The sequence below is a fragment of the Gopherus flavomarginatus genome, chromosome 1 (assembly GCF_025201925.1).
Source record: "Gopherus flavomarginatus isolate rGopFla2 chromosome 1, rGopFla2.mat.asm, whole genome shotgun sequence".
In the NCBI taxonomy this organism is placed as follows: Eukaryota; Metazoa; Chordata; order Testudines; family Testudinidae; genus Gopherus; species Gopherus flavomarginatus.
This window is the reverse complement of record NC_066617.1, coordinates 263,366,097-263,390,082: the sequence shown is the minus strand read 5'-3', so window position 1 is coordinate 263,390,082 and position 23,986 is coordinate 263,366,097. Positions and strand designations below refer to the sequence as shown.

General features: G+C 40.8%; 1 protein-coding gene across 2 annotated transcripts in view; it reads left to right on the top strand.

Annotated features, from left to right (window-relative positions):
• MYO16 (myosin XVI) overlaps positions 1-23,986 on the top strand; it is a 592,718-nt gene that overhangs the window by 168,546 nt on the left and 400,186 nt on the right. For both annotated transcript variants that reach the window (XM_050946813.1, XM_050946805.1), the window contains exon 3: positions 19,096-19,166. In XM_050946813.1, coding sequence (XP_050802770.1) covers positions 19,096-19,166 — 71 coding nt within the window. The remainder of the gene's footprint in view (positions 1-19,095; positions 19,167-23,986) is intronic.

Here is a 23,986-nt window from a genome sequence, read left to right as displayed (position 1 = left end):
GCCAGAAGGGACCATCATGATCATCTAGTCTAACCTCCTGTTCATTGCAGTCACAGAACCTCACCCACCCACTCCTGTAATAGATCTGTAACTTATGGCTGAGTTACTGAAGTCCTCAAATCATGATTTAAAGACTCCAAGTTACAGAAAATCTACCATTTACACTAGTATAAACCTGCGAATGATCCATGCTGCAGAGGAATGCAAAACAAAAAACAACAACAACAACAAAACAACCCAGGATCTCTGCCAACCTGACCTGGGGAATAATTCCTTCCAGACTCCAAATATGGTGATCAGTTAGGCCCCTGAGCATGTGAGCAAGACCCTGCAGCCAGACACCTGGGAAAGAATTCTCTGTAGTAACTCAGAGCCCTTCCCATCTAGTGTCCCATCACCTTCCCTGATAGTTGGCGAACCTGAAATTCAGCCTTTAAAGCTGGCCTATGCTTTTCAGGTAGGCCATAATTGTGTACATTAGGAATAACAGATGATATAGGATAAAATCCTTGTCTCATAAAAGTCAATGGGAGTTTTGTCCTTGATTTCAGTTGGGCCAGGATTTAAAGACTGCTGACTGATCCCCAAATTTGAAGATTATCTAATTTTCTGAAGTGTTTAGATGTTCCCTATCACTTTTGTCAGCAACTAAGCATGGAACCGAATCTGTATAAAGAAACTTAGAACAAGAATTCAAATCATTTTAAGAATGTTTTCATTTAGTTTTCCTAAATGAAATTATTAGGGTTGGGCCGATATACTTTCAATTGCAGACTTTTTTCATAAGTGGACTATGATATAATATTTACTTCAATGAGACTACTCAATATGTGTAAAGTTATTCGTGTGAATAAGTTTTTATAGGATCAGGGCCTGAATCAGGAGTTTGTGACATAAAGGGTACATCTAATTTGGAGTGGGAAGTGCAATTCTCAGTGCATGTAGACAGAAATGTACTAGCTCAGTTTGAACTAATCTGCTAAAAATAGCAGCATAGACATTGGGGCACTGGTGGAAGCTTGGACTAGCTGCCTGAGTGCCAGCCAATCCTTGGTCTGAGGTTGGGCAGCGAACTTGAGACGCTGCCAGTGCCACAATGCCCACACTGCTATGTTTTATTCTGCTGTGCTATCTCAAGTTGAGCTAGCACGAGTCTGTCCACCCAAACTGGGAATCTCACTTCCCAGGTGCAGTTAGACATACCCATGCTTTTAAAAACTACTTTTTAACTTCCCTTTAAAATTTTATTAGTTCCAATTACAAAAATACAGGCACCATATATTAAACTCATTATTGGCCTCTCCAGAGATCCAGGTTTGCTAGAGGTGTAGAGTGACCTGAACTGATATGAAGCCTAATGCTGAAGTCCAGCTTCATAGGCCTTTGTCTCCAGCTTCCTTGGCTTCATCCAATCAGTTCCCTCCATCATTCCATTCTGGTCTCTTTCACTATAATTTTTGTTTGTTTTGTGTGTGCTTTGTTGCTATAATTATAAACAATTTTCTACCTTAGCTTGGTGTAGCAAGGAGAAAGGGGTCACCTGTGATCACGCAAAGATGATAATGTGGAGTTAGAACAAACCAAATAAAAATCAGTACCTCATATTTGGTAATTTGCCTCTTAACTTTAATGGGAACCTCCAATTCTGCCTTCCTGCCACCATGTAATATGGTGTGAGGCTATAAACCAGCTGTACTCACAAGTCCACTCATAGATTTCATAGATTCCAAACCATGAAGGGACCTTTGTGATCTAATCTAACTACCTGTGTAACGCAAGCCAAAGAACTTCCCCAAAATTTTCTGGATCACAGCTTTTAGAAAAAAACATCCGATCTTGATTTAAAGATTGTCAGAGATGGACAATCCCCCATGACCCCTCATAAGTTGTTCCAATGGTTAATTACTCTCACTGTTAAATTGACACCCTATTTCCAGTCTGAATTCGTTTCCCTTCAACTTGCATATTATTGGATCATATACTTTTCTCTGCTGGACTGAAGAGCCCATGATTGAATATTTGTTCCCCATAGAGCTACTTATAGTCTGTAATCAAGTCACCCCTTAACCTTCTCCTTTTTAAACTACATAAATTGAGTTCGTTGAGTCTTTCACTATAAGGCATGTTTTCCAAGCCTTAAATCAGTCTCATGACTCTTCTCTAAAACCTCTCCAATTTATCAAGATACTTCTTGAATTCTGTATACCAGAACTGGACACAATATTCCAGCAGTGGTCACACCAGTGCCAAATACAGAGATAAAATAACCTATCTAGTCCTACTTGAAATTCTGCTGTTCTTGCAGGTCCCAGGATTGAGCCCCAGACCCAAGAGGTAATTTCTCATGCTGTGCACTGTTTGGGGTTTTGATTAAATTCAGACTCAAAAGGCAAACACAACAGCTTAGTGACTTAATGCTGCAGCTAAGGTCTGTGCTTCACATTTCACAAACACAGATACTGCTGGTATATAGTGATAGGTTTTCAGATCTCAACATTTGCCCACAGAGAGTAGGAAAAATATGACTTGCAATTTCCTTAAAATCTGTTGGAGACATGAGCTGCTGCTCTGTGCCTGAATTCACGAGTAAAGTGACGCAAAGGAGCAGTACATCTGGTGCCTTCAGCATACTGCAATGTAGTTTAGCACAATAAGCCAGATGCATCCCGGTTTAAATCCATTGACTTCAGTATGTTTACACATGGGATGGAATTGCACAATTTGTTTAAAGAAACAGATATATATGAATAGAATTGTAGAGCATCAGGGCCAAATTCAAAGCAAGAAGAAGCATGTATAGTTCCAATGAGACTTCCACTAATCTTGCCTGTCTGTGTGGTTCTAACTATATATCTACTTTGAAAAGGCAAATACATTTTAGATTTTAAAACTTACCACTTACTTTTAAATTCTGTTAATAACCCTGCTATACCAGTGAAAGTGGACAGAGGGCCAGTTAGCTTGCAGAGCTTATGAAAAATGCCCCTTTGAAAGGGTTGGAATTGGAGGAAGCAGGGGCTACAGCCTCTAAACCCTACAAATCCCAGAGATCTGGATGAACAGGCAGCATCTACTATATGGATGTTGACCCTTTATGGTGTCACCTTGTTGTCTTTTCCCAAATGGTAGCATAACTGAGTGAAATATTGTGCTGCTAATAGCATTTCTTTCGCATCTAAGGCAGAAATAAAATGCATTGAAGTGGAAGTAAAATACTCCTAAAAACAACATTAAGTTCTATGCAGGTATCTTCTTGTGTGCCTATTAGTTCCTAAGAGAGACACGCCTTGAAGATCAGCTGTTCTCAGAATCACTCTTCAGCCTTTGAAGTGCCTCCATTTCTGAGCCATGGTTGTCTACAGCTTCATGGAAATGGGCAAGAGGTGGAAGCATCCTTTCAAGGAGCTGTTCCCCATGCCATGACCATTCTCTCTTCTACCTCTGTATGGGGAGGGAAGCGTTTAACTCACCGTTACTTTTTATCAGTAGGTAGGAACTGATTGAAACAGAGAGAAATAGGGAAAGTTGGGACCAGTGAACATGAACTGCTTGAATTGTTTAACACTCACCTGAAAAAAGGAATACATTCTAGGAAATACAGTAGTACAATTATATTACATTTTAGGAGAACAAATTAATGGGAATAAAGAAGTCTAGTGAGCAAAGTGCACAGGCAGAAAGTGTAGAAATCTACCAGGTTAGAAGAATGGGGGGAAATCCTAAGAAGAGTCTATAATTAAGGTGCACTAGACTTTCAGTTCTTTCAAGAAGGAAGAAGGCAAGTAATGATCACTATGACGTGGGGACCAATTCTATACCCGTACTCATGTTGAATAGCACCTTACTCCATGATACTTCCATTCACCTCAGTGGAATGACTAATGGAACAGTGAGTAAGGGTCTCAAATTCTAGCCAGTTAGTGAGGGATTTCTTTACCCTGATGTGTTAAAATATAAAATCCTATATTGATAATAGTAAATGGCAGGGAACAACCAAACAAAAATACTGTGAAGGCTTGCTGGGAAGAACTATGGGTAGTTCTTAGAAAGATTAGTGGGTCTTACAATAATATCTGGAGGCAAATAATATTAGAAATAAAGTATACCTGTTAATTTCTGATGAAGGGAATGAAGTGAAAGATGACTTAAAATGGCTGAGGTACTGAATGTTTTAGTTCTGTCTTTAGTGAGAAAAACAAAGAAAAGAAGTTTTAACATGACTAGCAGGTTAAAACAAAAATTTGTTGAGAATACAGATGTAAGAAAATATTTAGACAACATAATATAAAGCAAATGATCCAAGTGATATGCCTTCCCAAGTATGAAAGTGATTACTTGAGCCATGTCTGCACCAGGAGTGCTTTACTGGTATAGGTATACTGGTGTACTATACCAGAAAAAAACACTTATAATGTGGATGCAGCTTATGCTGGCAAAGCTGTGCTTCTACCAGTATAGCTTATTTTACCACCCCATGTTTAGACAATGAAAACAAATAGGAATAGCAACAATATAAAAGGCACAAAACACAACAAGGTGACAGTAAATGGCCTACTGCTTTGCACAAATGGAGCAAATAGATGACATATATTCTGAATATACAAGGTTTTCACACTCAGCACACTTCTTTTCTTCATCAACAGTGAGTCTTTGCCCCAGCAACAACATTTGTTAAGTGTGGGCTTGCCAGAAAATGTATATGACAATTGTGGCTTCCCCAGAAACACTTAGCAAGTGTAGGCTTCCTATAAAATCATTTTGACACCGTTATCTTCAAAGAAACTCAATTTGCTGGATGATACTCAAGGCAATTGTTAACTGGGGGTCTCTCTTTTGGTACATTTTTTTTAAAGTAAAACTATGGAAACTATGATGATAAAAACAATGCTAAAAGATTCATATAATACATCATAACTGCTGCCTCAAAATAAAAACAATCCAATGAAAGCAGCAAAGAGTCCTGTGTCACCTTATAGACTAACAGACATATTGGAGCATGAGCTTTCATGTGTGAATACCCACTTCGTCGGATGCATCACCCATGAAAGCTCATGCTTCAATATGTCTGTTAGTCTATAAGGTGCCACAGGACTCTTTGCTGCTTTTACAGGACTAACACGGCTACCCCTCTGATACAATTCAAGGAGTTAGCTGAAGAAAATCTTGGAACCACTGGCAATAATATTTACAAATGTATAGATGATTGTAGAGATCCCAGAAGACCGGAGAAGGGCTAACGTTGTGCCCATCTTTAAAAAACGGGGGAAAGGAGGAACTGGGGAACTCCTCAGCCTGACTCTGGTATCTGGGAATCCACTAAAGCAGAGGTTCCCAAACTTGGTTCCAGGCTTGTTCAGGGTAAACCCCTGCTGGGCTGCAAGACAGGCTGGGCCACTGCTTCCCGCAGCTCCCATTGGCTGGGAATGGCGAACCACAGCCACTTGGTGCTGCAAGTGGCCGAACCTGTGGATGCTCAGGTAAATAAAGTGTCTTGTGGTCCTGAATAAGCCATGAACCAATTTTGGGAACCCCTGCACTAGGGCAATGTATAAAACATTGTATATAATGTATAAAGCATTCAATTTGTGAATACCAGGAGGATAAAGGGGTAATCACTAGCAGCCAGCATGGATTTACCAAGAACAAATCATGCCAAACCAGCTTCATTTCCTTCTTTGACAGGGTAACTGATTGGTGGATGGGGGAATGTGGTGGACATGATATACCTGGACTTCAGCAAGACTTTTGACATAGTCCCACAATGCGGGCTTGGCAGATCTACCATTAAGTAGATACATAATTGGTTAAAAAACCACAAAGAATAACTATTAATGGAATGATGTGGAAATGGAGAGAGGTCTCAAGTGGGGTTCCAAAGAGATTTATTCTGGGTCCAGTTTTGTTTAATATCTTTATTAATGACCTGGAAGTAGATATAGAGAGCATACTGATCAAGTTGCCAATACTTGCCAATACTCTGGAGTTTCCAAATCTTTGGAGTCGCCAATACTGTGGAGGATAGGATCTCAGAGGGATCTTGATAAATTGGAGAACTGGGCTATAGACAACAAAATGAAATTCAATAAAAACCAATGTAACGTGCTACACTTAGGGAAGAAAAACCAAAGGCACAAATACAGAATGGGGGATAACTGACTTAGCATCAGCATTGCTGAGAAGGATCTTGGAGTTGTGATGGATCACAGCCTCAACACAAGCCAGCAATGCAATGGTGTTGCAAAAAAAAATGCAATTTTAGGTTGTATTAACAGAGGCATAGCATGCAAGTCACACTGGTTAATCCTTAGTTGCAATACTATGTCCAATATTGGTAATCAATGTATTGAAAGGATGTGGAGAAACTGGAAAGCATCCAGAGGCAAATGACAAAGACGATCAAACAGATGGAATGCAAGTGATATGAGCAAAGGTTGAAGGAACTGGGTACATTTAGTTTGGAAAAGAGGAGATAAAGGAGGGATGTGATAGTGGTCTTCAAATACATAAAAGACTGCAGACAAAACCAACACTAACAGGTTGTTTTCATCATAGTTTGAGAATACTTAAAGAAAGAAGAGGCAATGGTTTGCCTGTCATGTTTTATTAAAATGTTTGTATGTGTTTGGTGTCCAAGAGCCCCCCAAAGACTTTGGAAATGTAGTACTTTCATTTTGCCCATTGACTGACACTGCAGGGTCTAACTGACCCCATTCTCTTTTAGTGACTTTTTTTTTGCTATACTATAACCACAGCGGGTAGGATGATAAAACCAGTGCAGAAAGATTGATCCTCTACTAGTTTGTGAACTATCTATGAAGAGGCACAGGGTTGGCATGAAAATTCCTAATTTACATTTTTGTGCATATAGGGATAAAACAGACCTAAAATATAAAAACTTAAGATACAACTTATAGTTGCTTTTGAGAAATCATGGAGAGCTGGGAAGAAATTGAAAGATACCATATATGTGATAGCAATCTTTGAAAACCAAATGAAGAATGAGCCTGACAGTTATTCCTAAATCCAACTTCGATCTCTTGTAAAATAATTCTACAAATATTGAGAGAAAAATGGCAAAACAGCTAGAGGATAAGGAATCTTGATAAGACTAACTTGATTACCTGTGTATTGTGTGTGTGCATGGATTTAAGGCACAATTCTGCTCCATTTGAAATCATTGGAAGTTTTGAAGTTGATTCCAATGGGTGTATGGTCAGAATTCAAAGATGTAGATGTAGAGATTGTGATAGATGTAATATATTTGGATTTTAGTCAAATATTTGATAGTTGGATGACATCCAACTCTCAAAATTGTCCAAATTGGATCTGAGCACTCTTGCAGAGACTGAGTTGTCTTAAAGTGTATAAATGACGGATAGCAATGAACGGCATTATATTGAATCTGGGGAAGGTAGCTATTCGACCTATTAGTGGCAGGGATTAACATTAGGCCTAGGTTTAGTAAATATCTTCATTAATGGGCACATCATTACTGGAAATAAATTGAAATATTGGATGATGTTTGGACAAGAAAAACAAAGATGAGCAGTGGATTGGATCGAATGGCTTGGGAGTGCAAATTTAAGAGCTAGAATAAGAATTCTAAGTGACAAGAGCAGATGTTTATAAGAATGAGAGGTGACTTGATGGGTTCTTTCCTACTCCCATTGAATTGTCAAATTAAAAGCTTCCACTGATGTTAGTGGAAGTAGGCTGTAGTCCAATAAATCTACAAAATATTTGAAGTGTGTAAATATCAAGAGTGTGAAGGAATTATTCAGAGTCGAACAAGTAAGTATAATAAGACATAAATAAGTGCAATATAAGGGAACATTTATGTTGGATGACAGACATTGCCATAGATCACTGTAGAAATCACATCTCAGTCCCAGGATTTCTATAAGAAGAGATTAAGAATGAGTTTCTCAAAAAGGGTGTTCATTGTGTTAATGCTTGCTGTGAATAAATAATAGAAACAAATAGGTAGAGATTTGAAAGAAACCATCAGCAATAAGTAATTAGACACCAGCCTGGGAGCCAAAGCCTACGGATTTAAATGCTGCTTGCTTGGCTATTGGAGATGAGAGAGTGCTGGTTTGACTGTCTAGTGTCACTGCTGATGGTCTCCAGAAGGAGCTGTGTTTGTATACAAAATGTGCAACCAGATTCCTTCAGTCTGAATTACTTTCTGTAAACTAAGGAGAACAAGAAGAAGAGTTAAAAACAAAGTCTCCATTAGAAAGCCCAGTGTGTTTCCTCTGTATTGTCTGCAGCAACTTTGGCAACAAAATGGCTTCTGTCTTTCCCCACGGGAATTGTTCGTAGACAGCTCTATAGCTATTGTACGTTCAGCACACCATACGGATCTTACAATGTATACATAATTAGTCAGACCTTCTGGTGCCCAAGAGATCAGAGATGCTATCTTCTTACAGATTTGCATGAGAAAAAGGGAATATTCCAGTGCCACACTAACACTTTCTCCTTGACACATTTGTGTGCAGAATCTCTATTTTAATCATTGAGAAGAGAAAATTATGCTGGAAGATTGGAGGGTCAGAAGACTGCCTATCAGCTGTTTAAAATTTGAAAAGAGTCTTATGAAGAAGGAGACCACAGAAACCATGTATTCTCAAGTGCTTCTTCTGCCTTGGTGTCTCTTGTGACTGTTTCAGGTGTCCCTAAGGCCAATTTTGAGAATGGTGCATGTATTAACAAATGTTACATTATTTAACAGAAATCACAATGAAACTCACTTAAGCATGTGAGAAAATGAATCACTATAGAAGGAAAGAACAGATTGCTTTTGATCTTGAAGATATTTGGAAGGTTTTGAGGGGAAATCTTCTTTTACAAAAATCCTCCTTATAAAAATTATAACATACTCAGGAAAATAAAAGTGTCTTGCAACGTTTTTAAAAGATGTAATATTTAAGTTAGCAAGCAAAATATCCCTCTAGATAAGGAGTGAAATTCTCCTCTGTGCTGTGGGCTGAAAGAGTGCATAAAATCTGGGCAGACCCTGTGTACTCGGGTGAATTTCATCCATAATGAGTGCATGTGGATTGTGGTTATTACAGAAAATGAAAGGGACATTTTTTATATCCAGGAAAATTACATTTTCCAGTGAGAACTAAGATTAGCATCAGCTGAGGCAAGAAACATACAATAATATTATCAATAAAGTTCAATGGACTGAAACACTGAGGTCTAGATGCGTAAGTTAGATTGTTTATATGAAATGAATGTTGCCTGACATTGTAAAGTTGTCATCATTTACTTCTATGTGTTTCTCCACAGCAAAACAAAACAAAACAACAAACAAAAAAAAATCTGATCTTTGAGCCAGATACTCAGGGAGGAAATGCGAGATTCACATGGCTAAATACCTCTGGAAAACTCCTTTCTAATCAAGTGAAAGTGGGGGAGATTCATTTTATTACCTTGATCAGCATTGTCAGATGCCTCTTGGAAACGTGATGAACATGTTGAGTTGTATAGGGAAACCCCAACATCAAATTACTTTATTTAAATGTTTTTCAGAACTTATGTACTCTTTTTCCTGTGTCTGTTATAATGAGATTTTAAATGGTTTGGTATTTTCAGGCACTAATATAAGACAAATAATAAACATAGAATCAAATTATCTCTTGAAGTCAATTGAACTGTGCTCACGTACGTGCACCAAGCAATTGGACAAAATGTGAGGTCTTGTGGATTATTTCTGATAGAAGAAGTAATTCATGGTGGAATCAGGAATTTATTTTATGCAGTTCTGTTGATTTACACTGAATGTACCAAGTCCTGTCTCCCTGAACACAGTAGGAATAAAACAGAAGACCCTCTCTTTTCTCACAGCTCAAAAGCTCTCTCGACAAAAAACACACCCCTGGCTGACAAAAGTTTCACTGACAAAAGTGTCTGTTTGGACAGTGCTATATTGATGGGAGTGCATCACCACTCGTTGAAGGTGGTTTAATTATGCCAGCAGGAGAGAGCTCTTCCACCAGCATGGAGTGGCTGCACAGGACACCCTACAGCGGCACAGCTGTAGCGGCAAAGTTGTGCCGTTGTAAGGTCCATAGTGTAGACATAGCCTGGCACACATATCTCTACTAATACAATACCCTCAAAAAACCCTTTTCCAGTAAGGTTTCATCCAGTTAAAACAACAGTCTTCAGTCCTACCACATATGTTTGAAGAATTCTGTGCAGGAGTGTCTCACAAAAATTGATGGCTTGTATTACAGCTAGGAACACCACCTATAGCTAAGGTTGCCTAACACTTTCCATTATAAGATCCTGTTTTCAGTTCCTTTTAACTGTGCCAAACTTAAAATTTTTCAGGCTGAAATTTTCCATGTTTCAACTATAGTTCTTCAGCCATTTCCAAGAATGAGATTGGGGAAAATTCATTATTGCACCAGTGTTGACCCCCCCACCACAATCTTATAATCTTGTAATTGAAAAGCTCCAGTACCTCCATGCTTTAAAGCAGAGGGAGGGAAGGAGGTCACCCTGGTGTCAGGGATGGGCCTTTTGCTGTTCCCATGAAAATCCACCAAATTTGTCTTAGTTATAAACTAAATGAAAAATCTCAGTTCACACATCCTTGACTTGTAGAGACTTGTTAGTTTGGTGGCTAAATTCTCCAAAGATGCCATCTAGACTGAGCATGACCCAGGGACTGAGCAGAACTTTCTTATAAAGGATAAGGCATCAGAACTGAGAACAGGAAGACTGTCTCTCCTGTGCTCTCAATGCTCCCTTTGTTGGTATCCAGCCAATGTGAAGGAGAAGGAGGAAACAGCCTGACTGGAATGCAAAGAGTGAGGAGTGTGTGTATGAGGGGAAAATAGGCACAGAAAGGGAGGGGCACAGAGCCAGTCTAGGGGGACTAGATAGAAACAGAAGGGGAGCAGGGCCAGAGCTAGGAGATGTAGGGGCAGGGAGCAGTGTGGGGAGGTATAATAGAAGCAGAGGTGAAAGTGGGCAGAAGTCATGGAAAAAGGATATGGATAGGAGATGATAATAATAGTGATTGTGTGTTCACATGTGTGTGTAATATATTTTAATAATATAGTGCACCATAGCTTAATTACATCTAAGGAGAACTGGATAAACTTGTTGGGACAAATAAGAAATGATCTTAGCATTTACTTAAAATCCTAATCAAATCTTGATTCTCTTTCAGATATGATTGGTTGACTATATATCTATATATTTCTTTTCAAGTAACTTTGAACTTCCTGCTTTAGGGCTTGTTCATCTCATCCTTAGGTTATATTCCCAGTAGCTTCAATAGGATTTCCATCATGAGGATTGGTTAGGTTGGCATAGTGCACCCACACTGTATATGAGAGTCAGAAATCTGTGCGCCACTTATTCCTGCATAACTAGGACCCTACCAAATTCATGGCCATGAAAAATGCATCAGAGACCATGAAATCATGGTCCACAGTTGGCAGCTGCCTCTCTCTGGCCACCCAGCTCTGAAGGCAGCAGCGCAGAAGTAAGGGTGGCATGGTATGGTATTGCCGCTCTTACTTCTGCACTGTTGCTGGTGGGGCGCTGTCTTCGGAGCTGGGTGCCCAGTCAACAGCTGCTGCTCTCTGGCCACCTAGCTCTGAAGACAATGCAGAAGTAAGGATGTCAATACCACGATCCCCCTAAAATAACTTTGCGACCCCCCCCTGCAACTCCCTTTTGGGTCAAGACCCCCAATTTGAGAAACACTGGTCTCTCCCGTGAAATCTGTATAGTATAGAGTAAAAGCACACAAAAGACCAGATTTCATGGGGGGAGACCAGGGCAGTATATCACTAGAGAATGCTTTGGGATGTTTATTCTTCTTTACAGTGAGGTAAATCCTATTTCTTTTTCAAGAAAAGTAGAGGCTTGTCAGTTGCTTTTGTGTGTTGTGGAATGTGACAACTGATCCTATTTCAGGACAAAGAATATTGACCCAAACTACATGAGAGTTCACATCCACTGCCCTTGCAGTCTTTGTGATGTGCGATCTCTGTAGTACTGCTGACTCTGCAGAGCAATAATAAAGAAAAAGAGAGCAAGCTAGATGGATAAAAACTTGAAGTGGTTATTATTTTTAATCTCATTTTTGTACATGAATCATCTAATATTTATGAACATCATCTGCTTAATTTGTATTTTTTTACTTGGTTTATGTCTGCAACAGCTATATACATTGTTTATGGGGTAATCTTGGGAGTTGGTTTCTGCTGAAAAAGCAATGATGTCCATTGTCATTATCTCTGCAGAGATTTCAACTCACTGTGTAGTCACAAGAATCACAGATGTTTCAAAGTGTTCCTGTATTTTGACTCACTGGCAGGAAGGAGAATCATGCATTAGGAGAGGTTTCCGTTTTTGCCTTCAACCACGAGTCACTGATAAATGGAGCTGAGAAGTCATTACCTTGTTTCGCTCTATTTTTCCACACAGTTAATTGCTTGGGCTGCTGAAGGTTGTTGTGGAGAGCGGTTGACTCAAGAATCCAGCTTCACTTCTAATAATAAGAAAACACAGGGAGAGTTTGTCACTTGGATATACTTTGTATCTGTGACATACTTCCTGTGTCATATTAGAATATTCACTTAGCATGTGTGTCACGCTGTCTGGAGTAGCTCATGATCATGAATGCCGACCTTAGGGCAGATTGTCAAAAATCAGGGCAGACACCCCAAACTGGTGGTATGTTCTATAATTACATTTCACCAACCTACTAAAAAATGTGAACTTCTGAAGCACTATAACAGTCTTACCATGGAGTCACAGATATTGGGCAGTGGGGATTCTACTCTATTTTACCACTCAGGCAAGCTGGACTATGTGATAGATCAGGGATTGGCAACCTTTGGCATGTGACTCATGAAGGAAATCCACTGGTGGGCCGGGACAGTTTTTTACGTGCAGCGTCCTCAGGTTCGGCCGGACACAGCTCCCACTGGCCGCAGTTCACTGTTCCATTGGCCTTGAATAGCAAACTGCGGCCAGCAGGAGCTACAATCGGCTGAACCTGCGGACGCCGCAGGTAAACAAACCATCCCGACCCACCAGTGGATTTCCCTGATGGGCCACATGCCAAAGGTTGCCGATCCCTTTGATACATGGTCACTTTACACCAAAAATCACAGCAATATTCAGCAAAGAATTCTGTGGCACCTTATAGACTAACAAACGTATTGGAGCATGAGCTTTCATGGGTGAATACCCGCTTTGTTGGATGCAACCAATGAAGTGGGTATTGACCCACAAAAGCTCATGCTCCAACACGTTTGTTAGTCTATAAGATGCCACAGAACTCTTTGCTGCTTCCAGACTAACACAGCTACCCCTCTGATACTTAGCAATATTCCAGTTACTCCCAGTTCCAAAGGATGGGTCGCTTACCCTGGGTCATTTGTACTCAGATTGCAAACCAAAGACAATATCTGTAACCAGTCCTGTAGTTAACTAAAGATTTATTAACAAAGAAAAGAAATAAGAGTTATTTACAAGGTTAAATTAGGAAACATACACAGAAAAAAAATGAGTTACAGTCGTAGATTTAAAAAGGTAATAAAAGTTTCTATAATAAGCAGCTTTATATATTATTTGAGGCTGACTCATGCCAACAGCATGAGGATCTCTTGCTTATGATTAGGAATCTTTGCCCCTCAGAGTCCAGACAGCATAAAGAGACCAAGTTTCTCCTTGTCATGGATTTTTATCCCCCATCAACCTGGAATCCAAGCTTATGATATGAGTTCATGCACAGGCCTCCCTATCCAGGATGGAGTTAGGAGTGCAATCAACAAGGTCTCTGTCCTTTGGTGCTACACAATGCCTCATTTTCCTTTAATGGGACATATTGTGTGCTGGATGAACATTTTACCTTAATTACTGCTTCTTTTTCCTGTTGGGTGAGTTATACAGTAACAATGGTTTACAATGAAAACACTCAGTATAACTTTATACCACGGATACAGATATTATAAATAAGATTAATACATGCAGCATCTTACAAGCATTCCATAAAGTCTAAACACATTCTTAATAACACTAATATCTATTTCAAGTGCACTAACCCACAGGTAAGCCAGACTAGTTTCCAGCTATGCATTTGTCAGTGTTCAGCCCTGGGGCCTTGGTTTGACCTGGCACCTGATCTGCCAGAGTCACAATGTGATTTCCCAAAAGTGCTCAGCACTGGCCTAGGCTTGCTCCCTTTGAAGTCAGCGCTGAAACTCTGCTTGACATCAGTGAGAGCAGACTTAGGCCAACACTGAATACCTTTGGGAAAATCCCACTTTTAAGGACTATGTATGTCACTTTCCTCATTTGCAGATGAGGATTATACCTAATATAGGTATAATGGAGGGCTATAGCCTGTCTTAATTCATTTTTGTAAAGTTCCTCAGATAGAAATTGCAACATAAAGGCAACTATTAGGTGGCTTAGACACTGAAGAGGTGAAGCAAGAAACTATGCAGAGCATAGGAGTGGGGCGAGTGTCAGGAAGTTTTGGTGGTCTAGCTATTACAAAGCTTCTGAACAAGCTATACAAAGTCTGTGGGTGGGTGGGCTGTGGGTGTGGGCGTGTGGGGGGGTGGGTGTTGGGGAGTCTAGGACTCTAGCAGCTGTAATGTATGTCCCCATCCCCCTTTGAGGGCACTCTGTAATGTTCGTTAGTACTGATGGGAACAAAAAGTCCAGCTTTTGAGGTTTAGCCTATAATAGGATGTGTTGTGTGGGGGAGGACGAGTGATCTTTAATCACTGGGCTCCTATAAATGAGAGGAGGAAGAAATAATTTGTGGGTTTTTTTCCTTCATTCTTCCACTTTTGCCAAGTTTATGGCAAGTATAAATATGCTCCCTTATATTCTCCATTTTGCTTGGCAATTGTAACACAGTCCATTTAATCCACATTACTCAGTGTTCTGTTTCCCAGTTCAGTGGCAGTGCCAAGAACAACAGTAGACTCTAAGAGTATTTAGTTTACAAAATTGTGTTTGCCAGAAAGCAAAGCGCGTTTGCAATTAACTAAATTAAATGAAGCAAAAACAAGTAAAAAGGCAAATGAGGAGGTACAAAGGTTTTATTCTTCAGGTTTGAATTTATAGGAGGGTTTAGATTGTCCATTTATTTTCAAAGCCTGAAATGAAATACAGAGTGGAATTTGTTGTTGTAACTGTCATTTTTTGATTCTTCCAAAATATATACCTGGATGTATCATTATAGGTGGAGCATGTAACTGCTCGTATATTTAAGGTAGCCTATCCTTTCCCATTATAAATCTCTATTTTCATTATAACATTATTGAACTGTTTTAGCTGAAATTTTCTGTTTGGTGTCTGACTCAGATTTTTTTTTCTGAAAAATTTGATCAAGGATGGCTCAGCCATTTCAGAAAACAAAGCTAGTGAAATTGCTGGTGTTTAAAAAAATCTACTGAGCAAGCAAAAAACACATCTGACCATTATTGAAAACCTCTAGTGCTTCAGTGGTTTGTAGCAGGAACTTCAAATTACATAGCGGGAGAGCCAAACTGTAAGTGCCCTATGAAAATCCACCAAGATCTGGCTCAGTTTAAACCTCTTGCCAAGGCTGACTCTGGCACTTTGAGTGCAGAAGGTGGGGCCCCTCAAGGATTCTAAAAATTAATACTGGCCACTTTGGGCTGGGATTAAACTCCCAAGGTCACAGCTTCTCTCTGACCTTGGATGGGTAGATGCTGCCACCACTCAAGTGCAAAAAAAAAACAAAAAACTTTTTGAGAACCCAGGAAGGAGCACTTGGGAATTCCTTCCTGTGGGGTACCCTCAAGTCCTTTCACTCCCCCTCCAGGGAAGAGCTGAGAAAGAAAACAAAGGAAATTAGCTGTTGCTCCGGCTAATTAAACAACTTATGCACAAACCTCTTAGGATACCAAAAATCCAATCCTGTTCTTAAAAAAGGTAAATTTTATTTAAAAAAAAAAAGGAAAGAAAATAGATCTGGAATTTAGGCTTTTCCTAGATTTAAAAAAAAAACCACTTACAAAAATTAAATATCAAGAATAGCCTTCTTGAGGTCCAGCTTAAAGGTTACAAGTAAAACAAAAGCATTTGGGGTTAGCACAGAGGAGTCCATAAGCCAATAAGAAATAAATAGAGATAACCTAGTCGCGTCTTGCTAGACATTTTATGATCTACTTACATATCTGGGGTTCAAATGAGGCATTTTAGGTATGATCTGATGATTTCCATACCTGACAAAAAGCTTTATTACAGAATAGTCTCAGCCCTGTCTCTGCTCTGTCCTCTCTCTCCGGAGAAGAACAACAGCCAGACAAAGAGAAGTTTTTTTCCCAATTTTAAAAAGTTCTAGCCCTCCCATTGCCTCTTTTGGTCAGGTGTCCACTCCCTTCCTTTTATTCATGGACTTGTTAACCCTTTACAGGTAAAGCAAGTAGAGAACAACTATCAAGAGGGATTCTATAGCTAACTGGCTGGCTTGGTGTCCACAAAAGGGACACCCACTCTCATTTATCACCCCTCTAAAAAATACCATTTGTTCATATGCTGTAGAACAGATTCATCACTGGCTTGCTAGTATTGTGAATGCTGCAATACACTTTGCATGCTCCCAGATCTCGCTTGCCTTTCCATATTAGCATCTCTTGCATTGTGGGAAGTACAGTGAACTGGAGGCCAAGAGACCATGAGTTCACATCTTGCCTCTGTGACAGATGGCAATTTCCTGCAATATGTTTGGGAGATCTCACTGTGTTAAGTTTATGTATCATTGTGCACCAGGCATTATATGCATTTCCCTGGGGAAGGATGACTATAGCTTTCTAGGAACTAGGAAAAGTGGTGGCTGATTAGGCAAATTGACTGAGGTTATAACACCTCCAAGGAGGTATCGTCACTTGCAGAGGCTCAAATATACTGGCTCAAATTGGAGTCTCCAGAGACTCCTGACAAATAAAGAACTTTTAGATAAATAGTCTGACTTTAAATTGACTTAGAGCCTTCTTTCTGATACAGCAAATGGACAGAACTTCAGCCAATGGTGGGGGAAAGAGGAGATGGGATGCATCACTTGATTATTACCTGTTCTATTCATTCCCTCTGGGGTGCATGGCATTGGCCACTGTTGGAAGACAGGATACTGGGCTAGATGGGCCTTTGGTCTGACCCAGTATGGCCTTTCTTATGTGGCAACCTTTGGCAGGTATCAGTCCTTCCAACCCTTCCCTGGTCCAAGGTTGGAGTTGGGGTGGCCTCTGTTAATTTTTTTAGCATGTGCTTAGGTTATTTTATTTTTAATATCTTTTCTTTGCATTGCTTTCACCTTAAGAATAAGTGTGCTTGCTAATAAGAGCTGTGTGGTAACTCATAACTGCTGGCAATTATGTTATTCTTAGCCTTCAAAGAGTTAGCAGTGCACAGACCTTGGCCTGGTTAGGCAGTATGGTCTGCTGAGAATAACACAGTGTATGCAGGGAACTGTGCAGCCTGGAAAAACCTCAGTGAGGAGAGAGAGAGGTGCAGGTCTCCACCCAAAAGAGATGACTGCTGGCGAGCTAGGACCCAAGAGTGGGTGCCCTTACTGGACCACAGAGAGTTCACTGTGGAACTGTGACAGCCTCTTTCTATGCATTTCACAACTCTTATATTGACTGAGGCACAAGCTCCAGTGCAGAGCAAAAGAGGGAGATGGTTTGCAACTCTCCTATTCAGGAGCTGAGAGCCATAAGAGCTGTCTTAACTTGTGCGCTCCTCTACTATGGGCCATCATACCCCTGACCCATCATATAACTTCTCTTGGACCAGGGCCTCCTGATGACAATGTGGAACCAGCTGTGCTTCTACAGAGGACCTGCGCCGAGGGTATTTCTCAGGGGTGAGGTCACTGTGGACTGCTTATGCCAGTTAGCCAGCAGAAACAGGGTGAATTCCCCTGATGATATCTTGGCCTTTTCATTATTCAGTCCTGCCCTGGAATGAACACTAATAGAGTGAATTAGTCAATTCCTGAATTCCAAGTGAAAAGGTTATAAAAGCCATGGAGACCAAGGAAAAAGAATAAAGAATTATCAATCCTGACTGAGCACCAATGTGCAGGGCTATCTTCTGTTCTGCATTAAATACCTGGGTTCATTTCAAAGGAGTTTATTACATGTAACTGTGAGCAGAATGTGGCCCAAATATCTTTTCAGGATTTATGCTATGTCAGTGATCAGGCAATGTGCTGCAGAGGTTGAATGGAGTGCACTTCACTAAGATGTGGCATGAAGATTAATTTCAGGCAATATAAGTTATGAACACCAATCTCAATCATTTAGCGAAAAAGCCTCTAGGTCTCAAGGAACTCTGCAAAATACAATAAAATCAGTTAACTGTGTTCTGCACTCACATGAACATGGTCTAATCAGGTGACTTTAACCTTGCTATGGAATATCCTGTGTTCAGAACTACAGAAACACAACCAGACTCTAAAGCAAGGGGTTCTCAAACTTTTTCTTTCTGAGGCCCCCTCAACATGCTAGAAAAAACGTAATGGCCTACTTGTGCCACAACAACTATTTATCTGTGTATAAAAAACAGGGTTAGCATTAGGGAGTATCAAGTAGGGCAATTGCCCGGGACCCAGTCCCATGCCACAGGAGGCTCTGTGAAGCTAAGTTGCTCAGGCTTCAGCTTCAGCCCTGATTGGGAGGGCTCAGGGACCCAGGCTTCAGGCCCATTTGGCTTTCTGCCCTGGGCCCCAGCATGTCTAATGCTGATCCTGCTTTGCAGATTCACTGAAACCTGCCTGCAGCATCCCAGTGGACCCTGATCCCTGGTTGAGAATTACTGCTCTAGTGAAGGCCTTGATATTGCTCATAATTAGCATAGTTATCAAAGGTCCTGAACTGTCAGACCTCACCATTAAAATAAATGAGACAGGAAATGCTGACATGGTAGTTTTACATATGTTATCTCAGAGGTTTGCATATATTATTAAACCTGTTAATGAAGATGATGAAAAATCAGGCTATTAAGATCTCAGTACTGGGTGCATTGGTGCATTAATTCTTTCTCCTTCTCTTTTCTTTGATATTTCAGTGCTACGGCTACTAAAGGATGGTGCAGACCCTCACACTCTTATTTCCTCAGGAGGCTCCTTGCTCCATCTGGTAAGAGTGATTGAAGATTAATGTTAGTGACAGTGGATAAATATGGCAAGATTCTGAGTAGCATATTGGGCATATTAACAACAAGAAAGGTTTATCAGTAATTTTTCATCTACACTGAGCACCACGGTGATTATAATTGCATCTAGCTGTGCATGTAAAATACATGGTGGTGTTCAAAAGGCTTATGTAGGGATGCATCATGTAGTATGGATAGTTATTAGCAAAATCCAGTTAGATGTTTTAGGCATAAATTATCTGCACAGTAAGTAAGAGCAAAGGAAAAATTGTCTGCTTCATAAGACGGAGAAATGCAATATATTAACACCTTCACAGACTAGAAAAAAGACAATTTAACCTTCAGTTTAACTGATGTCATTCCTTCCTTTTGATTTTTTCAGTGTTGATTTCGTACAAATGGAAATATAACACAGTATCTGCATTGAGATCACCGTAGTTATTTGTATTTCAGATTAAGTGATTAAAAGAAAAGGGAGCAGGTTTGTGTTTACCAGGTAATTAAGGGAGAGAGAGAAATATAGCAAATACACTGGTGTCGGGTCACTTTTAGTTACTGTGAAGTACAGGATGGCAATTGGGGACTCATAGCAGAGTTGTAAGAAGCTGTTATTTTATTTTGCTGGGCCCCATCATGCATATCATATTTTCTATTTTGACCCACACAGGTCTGCAGGGCATCTGTGTTTTGCTTTGAGGGCTGGGTCAAATGTCCCAGTGCTCAGGAGAATATGACAAATTTTGCCTGTTTTGAACATAAAATGGTTAGTTTGCCCAGATTCTTTCAGAAGGTTCACAAATATTAGTGAAACATTCATGTAAGCCTGTCTGGTTTTCTAGTGTGTTTAAAAAAGCCAATTAAAAACATGCTTCCAAATTAAGGGCAGTATACTTGAAAATCAGAATTTAATCACACATTTCTACTGCTAGCAAACCAAATAAATCCAGTGGAAGCAATCCCATGATTACTGCTGCTACTACTTTATATTCAGACAAGGAAGTTAGTAACTCGTGTCTCTAATACCAAAATAAATCGTATTCATCTTAATCTACCTTACAGAGTGTACTTGATCCACTCCTGCAGATGTATTGGCCTTTAAACTACATGGGAGTTCTGTCTGTGGGATGCAGCTGTAGGTTCTATCTCTGACTGTACAGAACCCTGATGCCTCCAGCTGAGTGAAAATCAGAATTTCTGTCTACTGGGCAATTCCAATACTGCAACATTTGTTTTCGTTGCAAACCTGCACAAAAAGTTGAATTTGTCAAAAAATTTCCAGGAATGGAATATTTAGAAAAAAATTCAATTTGGAAACAGTGAAATGTTTCATTTTGAGTCAGTTCAACATCAATCTGTGCAGAAGGGAATCTGCATTGCATCATGGCAGATATAATCTGGCCAGAGAGCCCAGTCCATAGGTGAAAATGGAGGCCTTAATGCCAATGCCAATGAGGCCGTTAGTCACTCTACAAAATGCAGCTTAATGATGAATTGACTAAAAATTAAACATTTTGGGTCAGCTCAACAAACTGAAATATTTCAATTTGTATTGAACCAACCTGAAACAAAATATTTTGTTTAGATTTTCCCAACAGAAATTTGAAAAATTTCAGCAAAATTGAAACTTTCCCACAGAAAAATTTGATTTTTGTGGAAACTACATTTTCTGTCAAAAACAGTGATGTACAGCACACACTCCTTTGCTTCCCTGGCCAGCACCATTCACTTTGGTGCTGGCTGGAAGCAGGGCCTGTGGTGGAGCATGGGCTGAATCATAGAATCATAGAATACCAGGGTTGGAAGGGACCTCAGGAGGTCATCTAGTCCAACGCCCTGCTCAAAGCAGGACCAATTCTCAACAAAATCATCCCATTCAGGGCTTTGTCAAGCTTGACCTTAAAAACATCTAAGGAAGGAGATTCCATCACCTCCCTAGGTAATCCATTCCAGTGCTTCACCACCCTCATAGTGATTTTTTTTCCTAATATCCTAATAACCTCTCCCACTGCAACTTGAGACCATTGCTCCTTGTTCTGTCATCTGGTACCACTGAGAACAGTCTATATCCATCCTCTTTGGAATCCCCTTTCAGGTAGTTGAAAGCACCTATCAAATCCCCTCTCACTCTTCTCTTCTGCAGACTAAACAATCCCAGTTCCCTCAGCCTCTCCTCATAAATGATGTGCTCCAGCCCCCTGATCATTTTTGTTGCCCTCTGCTGGACTTTTTCCAATTTTTCCACATCCCCCTTGTAGTGTGGGGTCCAAAACTGTACACAGTACTCCAGATGAGTCCTCACCAATGTTGAATAGAGGGGAATGATCACGTCCCTCGATCTGCTGGCAATGCCCCTACTATACAGCCCAAAATGTTGTTAGCCTTCTTGGCAACAAGGGCACACTGTTGACTCATATCCAGCTTCTCGTCCACTGTAACCCCTAAGTCCTTTTCTGCAGAACTGCTTCCTAGCCATTCTGTTCCTAGTCTGTAACAGTGAATGGGATTCCTCCATCCTAAGTGCAGGATTCTGCACTTGTCCTTGTTGCATCTCATCAGATTTCTTTTGGCCCAATCCTCTAATTTGTCTAGGTCCCTCTGTATCCTATCCCTACCCTCCAGCATATCTACCACTCCTCCCAGTTTAGTGTCATCTGCAAACTTGCTGAGAGTGCAGTCCACGCCAGCCTCCAGATCATTAATGAAGATATTGAACAAAACTGGCCCCAGGACCGACCCTTGAGGCACTCCGCTTGAAACTGGCTGCCAACTAGACATGAAGCCATTAATCACTACCCGTTGAGCCTGACGATCTAGCCAGCTTTCTATCCACCTTATAGTCCATTCATCCAGCCCATACTTCTTTAACTTGCCGCCAAGAATACTGTGGGAGACCGTATCAAAAGGTTTGCTACAGTCAAGGAATAACACATCCACTGCTTTCCCCTCATCCTCAGGCCCAGTTATCTCCTCATAGAAGGCAATTAGGTTAATCAGGCATGACTTGCCCTTGGTGAATCCATGCTGACTGTTCCTGATCATTTTCCTCTCCTCTAAGTGCTTCAGAATTGATTCCTTGAGGACCTGCTCCATGATTTTTCCAGGGACTGAGGTGAGGCTGACTGGCCTTTAGTTCCCTGGATCCTCCTTCTTCCCTTTTCTAAAGATGGGCACTACATTAGCCTTTTTCCAGTCATCCGGGACCTCCCCCGATCACCATGAGTTTTCAAAGATAATGGCCAATGGCTCTGCAATAACATCTGCAAACTCCTTTAGCACTCTTGGATGCAGTGCATCTGGCCCCATGGACTTGTGCTTCTCCAGTTTTTCTAAATAGTCCTGAACCACTTCTTTCTCCACAGAGGGCTGGTCATCGCCTCCCCATACTGTGCTGCCCAGTGCAGCAGTCTGGAAGCTGGCCTTGTTTGTGAAGACAGAGGCAAAAAAAGCATTGAGTACACATCCTTTGTCACTAGGTTGCCTCCCTCATTCAGTAAGGGGCCCACACTTTCCTTGACTTTCTTATTTCTAACATACCTGAAGAAACCCTTCTTATTACTCTTAACATGTCTTGCTAGCTGCAACTCCAAGTGTGATTTGGCCTTCCTGATTTCACTCCTGCATCCCTGAGCAATATTTTTGCAGTCCTCTCTGGTCATTTGTTAATCTTCCACTTCTTGTAAGCTTCTTTTTTGCGTTTAAGATCAGAAAGGATTTCACTGTTAAGCCAAGCTGGTCGCCTGCCATATTTACTATTCTTTCTACACATCGGGATGGTTTGTTCCTGCAACCTCAATAAGGATTCTTTAAAATACAGCCAAATCGCCTGGATTCCTTCCCCACTCATGTTATTCACCCAGGGGATCCTGCCCATCAGTTCCCTGAGGGAGTCAAAGTCTGCTTTTCTGAAGTCCAGGGTCCGTATTCTGCTGCTCTCCTTTCTTCCTTGTGCCAGGATCCTGAACTTGACCATCTCATGGTCACTGCTTCCCAGGTTCCCATCCACTTTTGCTTCCCATACTAATTCTTCCTGGTTTGTGAGCATCAGGTCTAGAAGAGCTCTGCCCCTAGTTGGTTCCTCCAGCACTTGCACCAGGAAATTGTCCGCTACACTTTCCAAAAACTTCCTGGATTGTCTATGCACCACTATACTGCTCTCCCAGCAGATATCAGGGTGATTAAAGTCTCCCATGAGAACAAGGGCCTGCGATCTAGAAACTTCTGCTAGTTGCCAGAAGAAAGCCTCATCCACCTCATCCCCCTGGTCTGGTGGTCTATGGCAGACTCCCAGCACGACATCACCCTTGTTGCTCACACTTCTAAACTTAATGCAGAAACAGGTTTTTCTGCAATTTCATACTGGAGCTCTGAGCAGTCATATTCCTCTCTTACATACAATGCAACTCCCCCACCTTTTCTGTCCTGCCTGTCTTTCCTAAACAGTTTATATCCATCCATGACAGTACTCCAGTCATGTGAGTTATCCCACCAAGTCTCTGTTATTCCAATCACATCATAGTTCCTTGACTGTGCCAGAACTTCCAAGTTCTCCCTTCTTGTTTCCCAGGCTTCTTGCATTTGTGTATAGGCACTTAAGATAACTTGCTGATTGTCTCGCTTTCTCAGTTTGAGACAGGAGTCCTCCCCTCTTGCACACTCCTGCTTGTGCTTCCTCCTGGTATCCCATTTCCCCACTTACCTCAGGGCTTTGGTCTCCTTCCCCCGGTGAACCTAGTTTAAAGCCCTCCTCACTAGGTTAGCCAGCCTGCTTGCAAAGATGCTCTTCCCTCTCTTTGTTAGGTGGAGC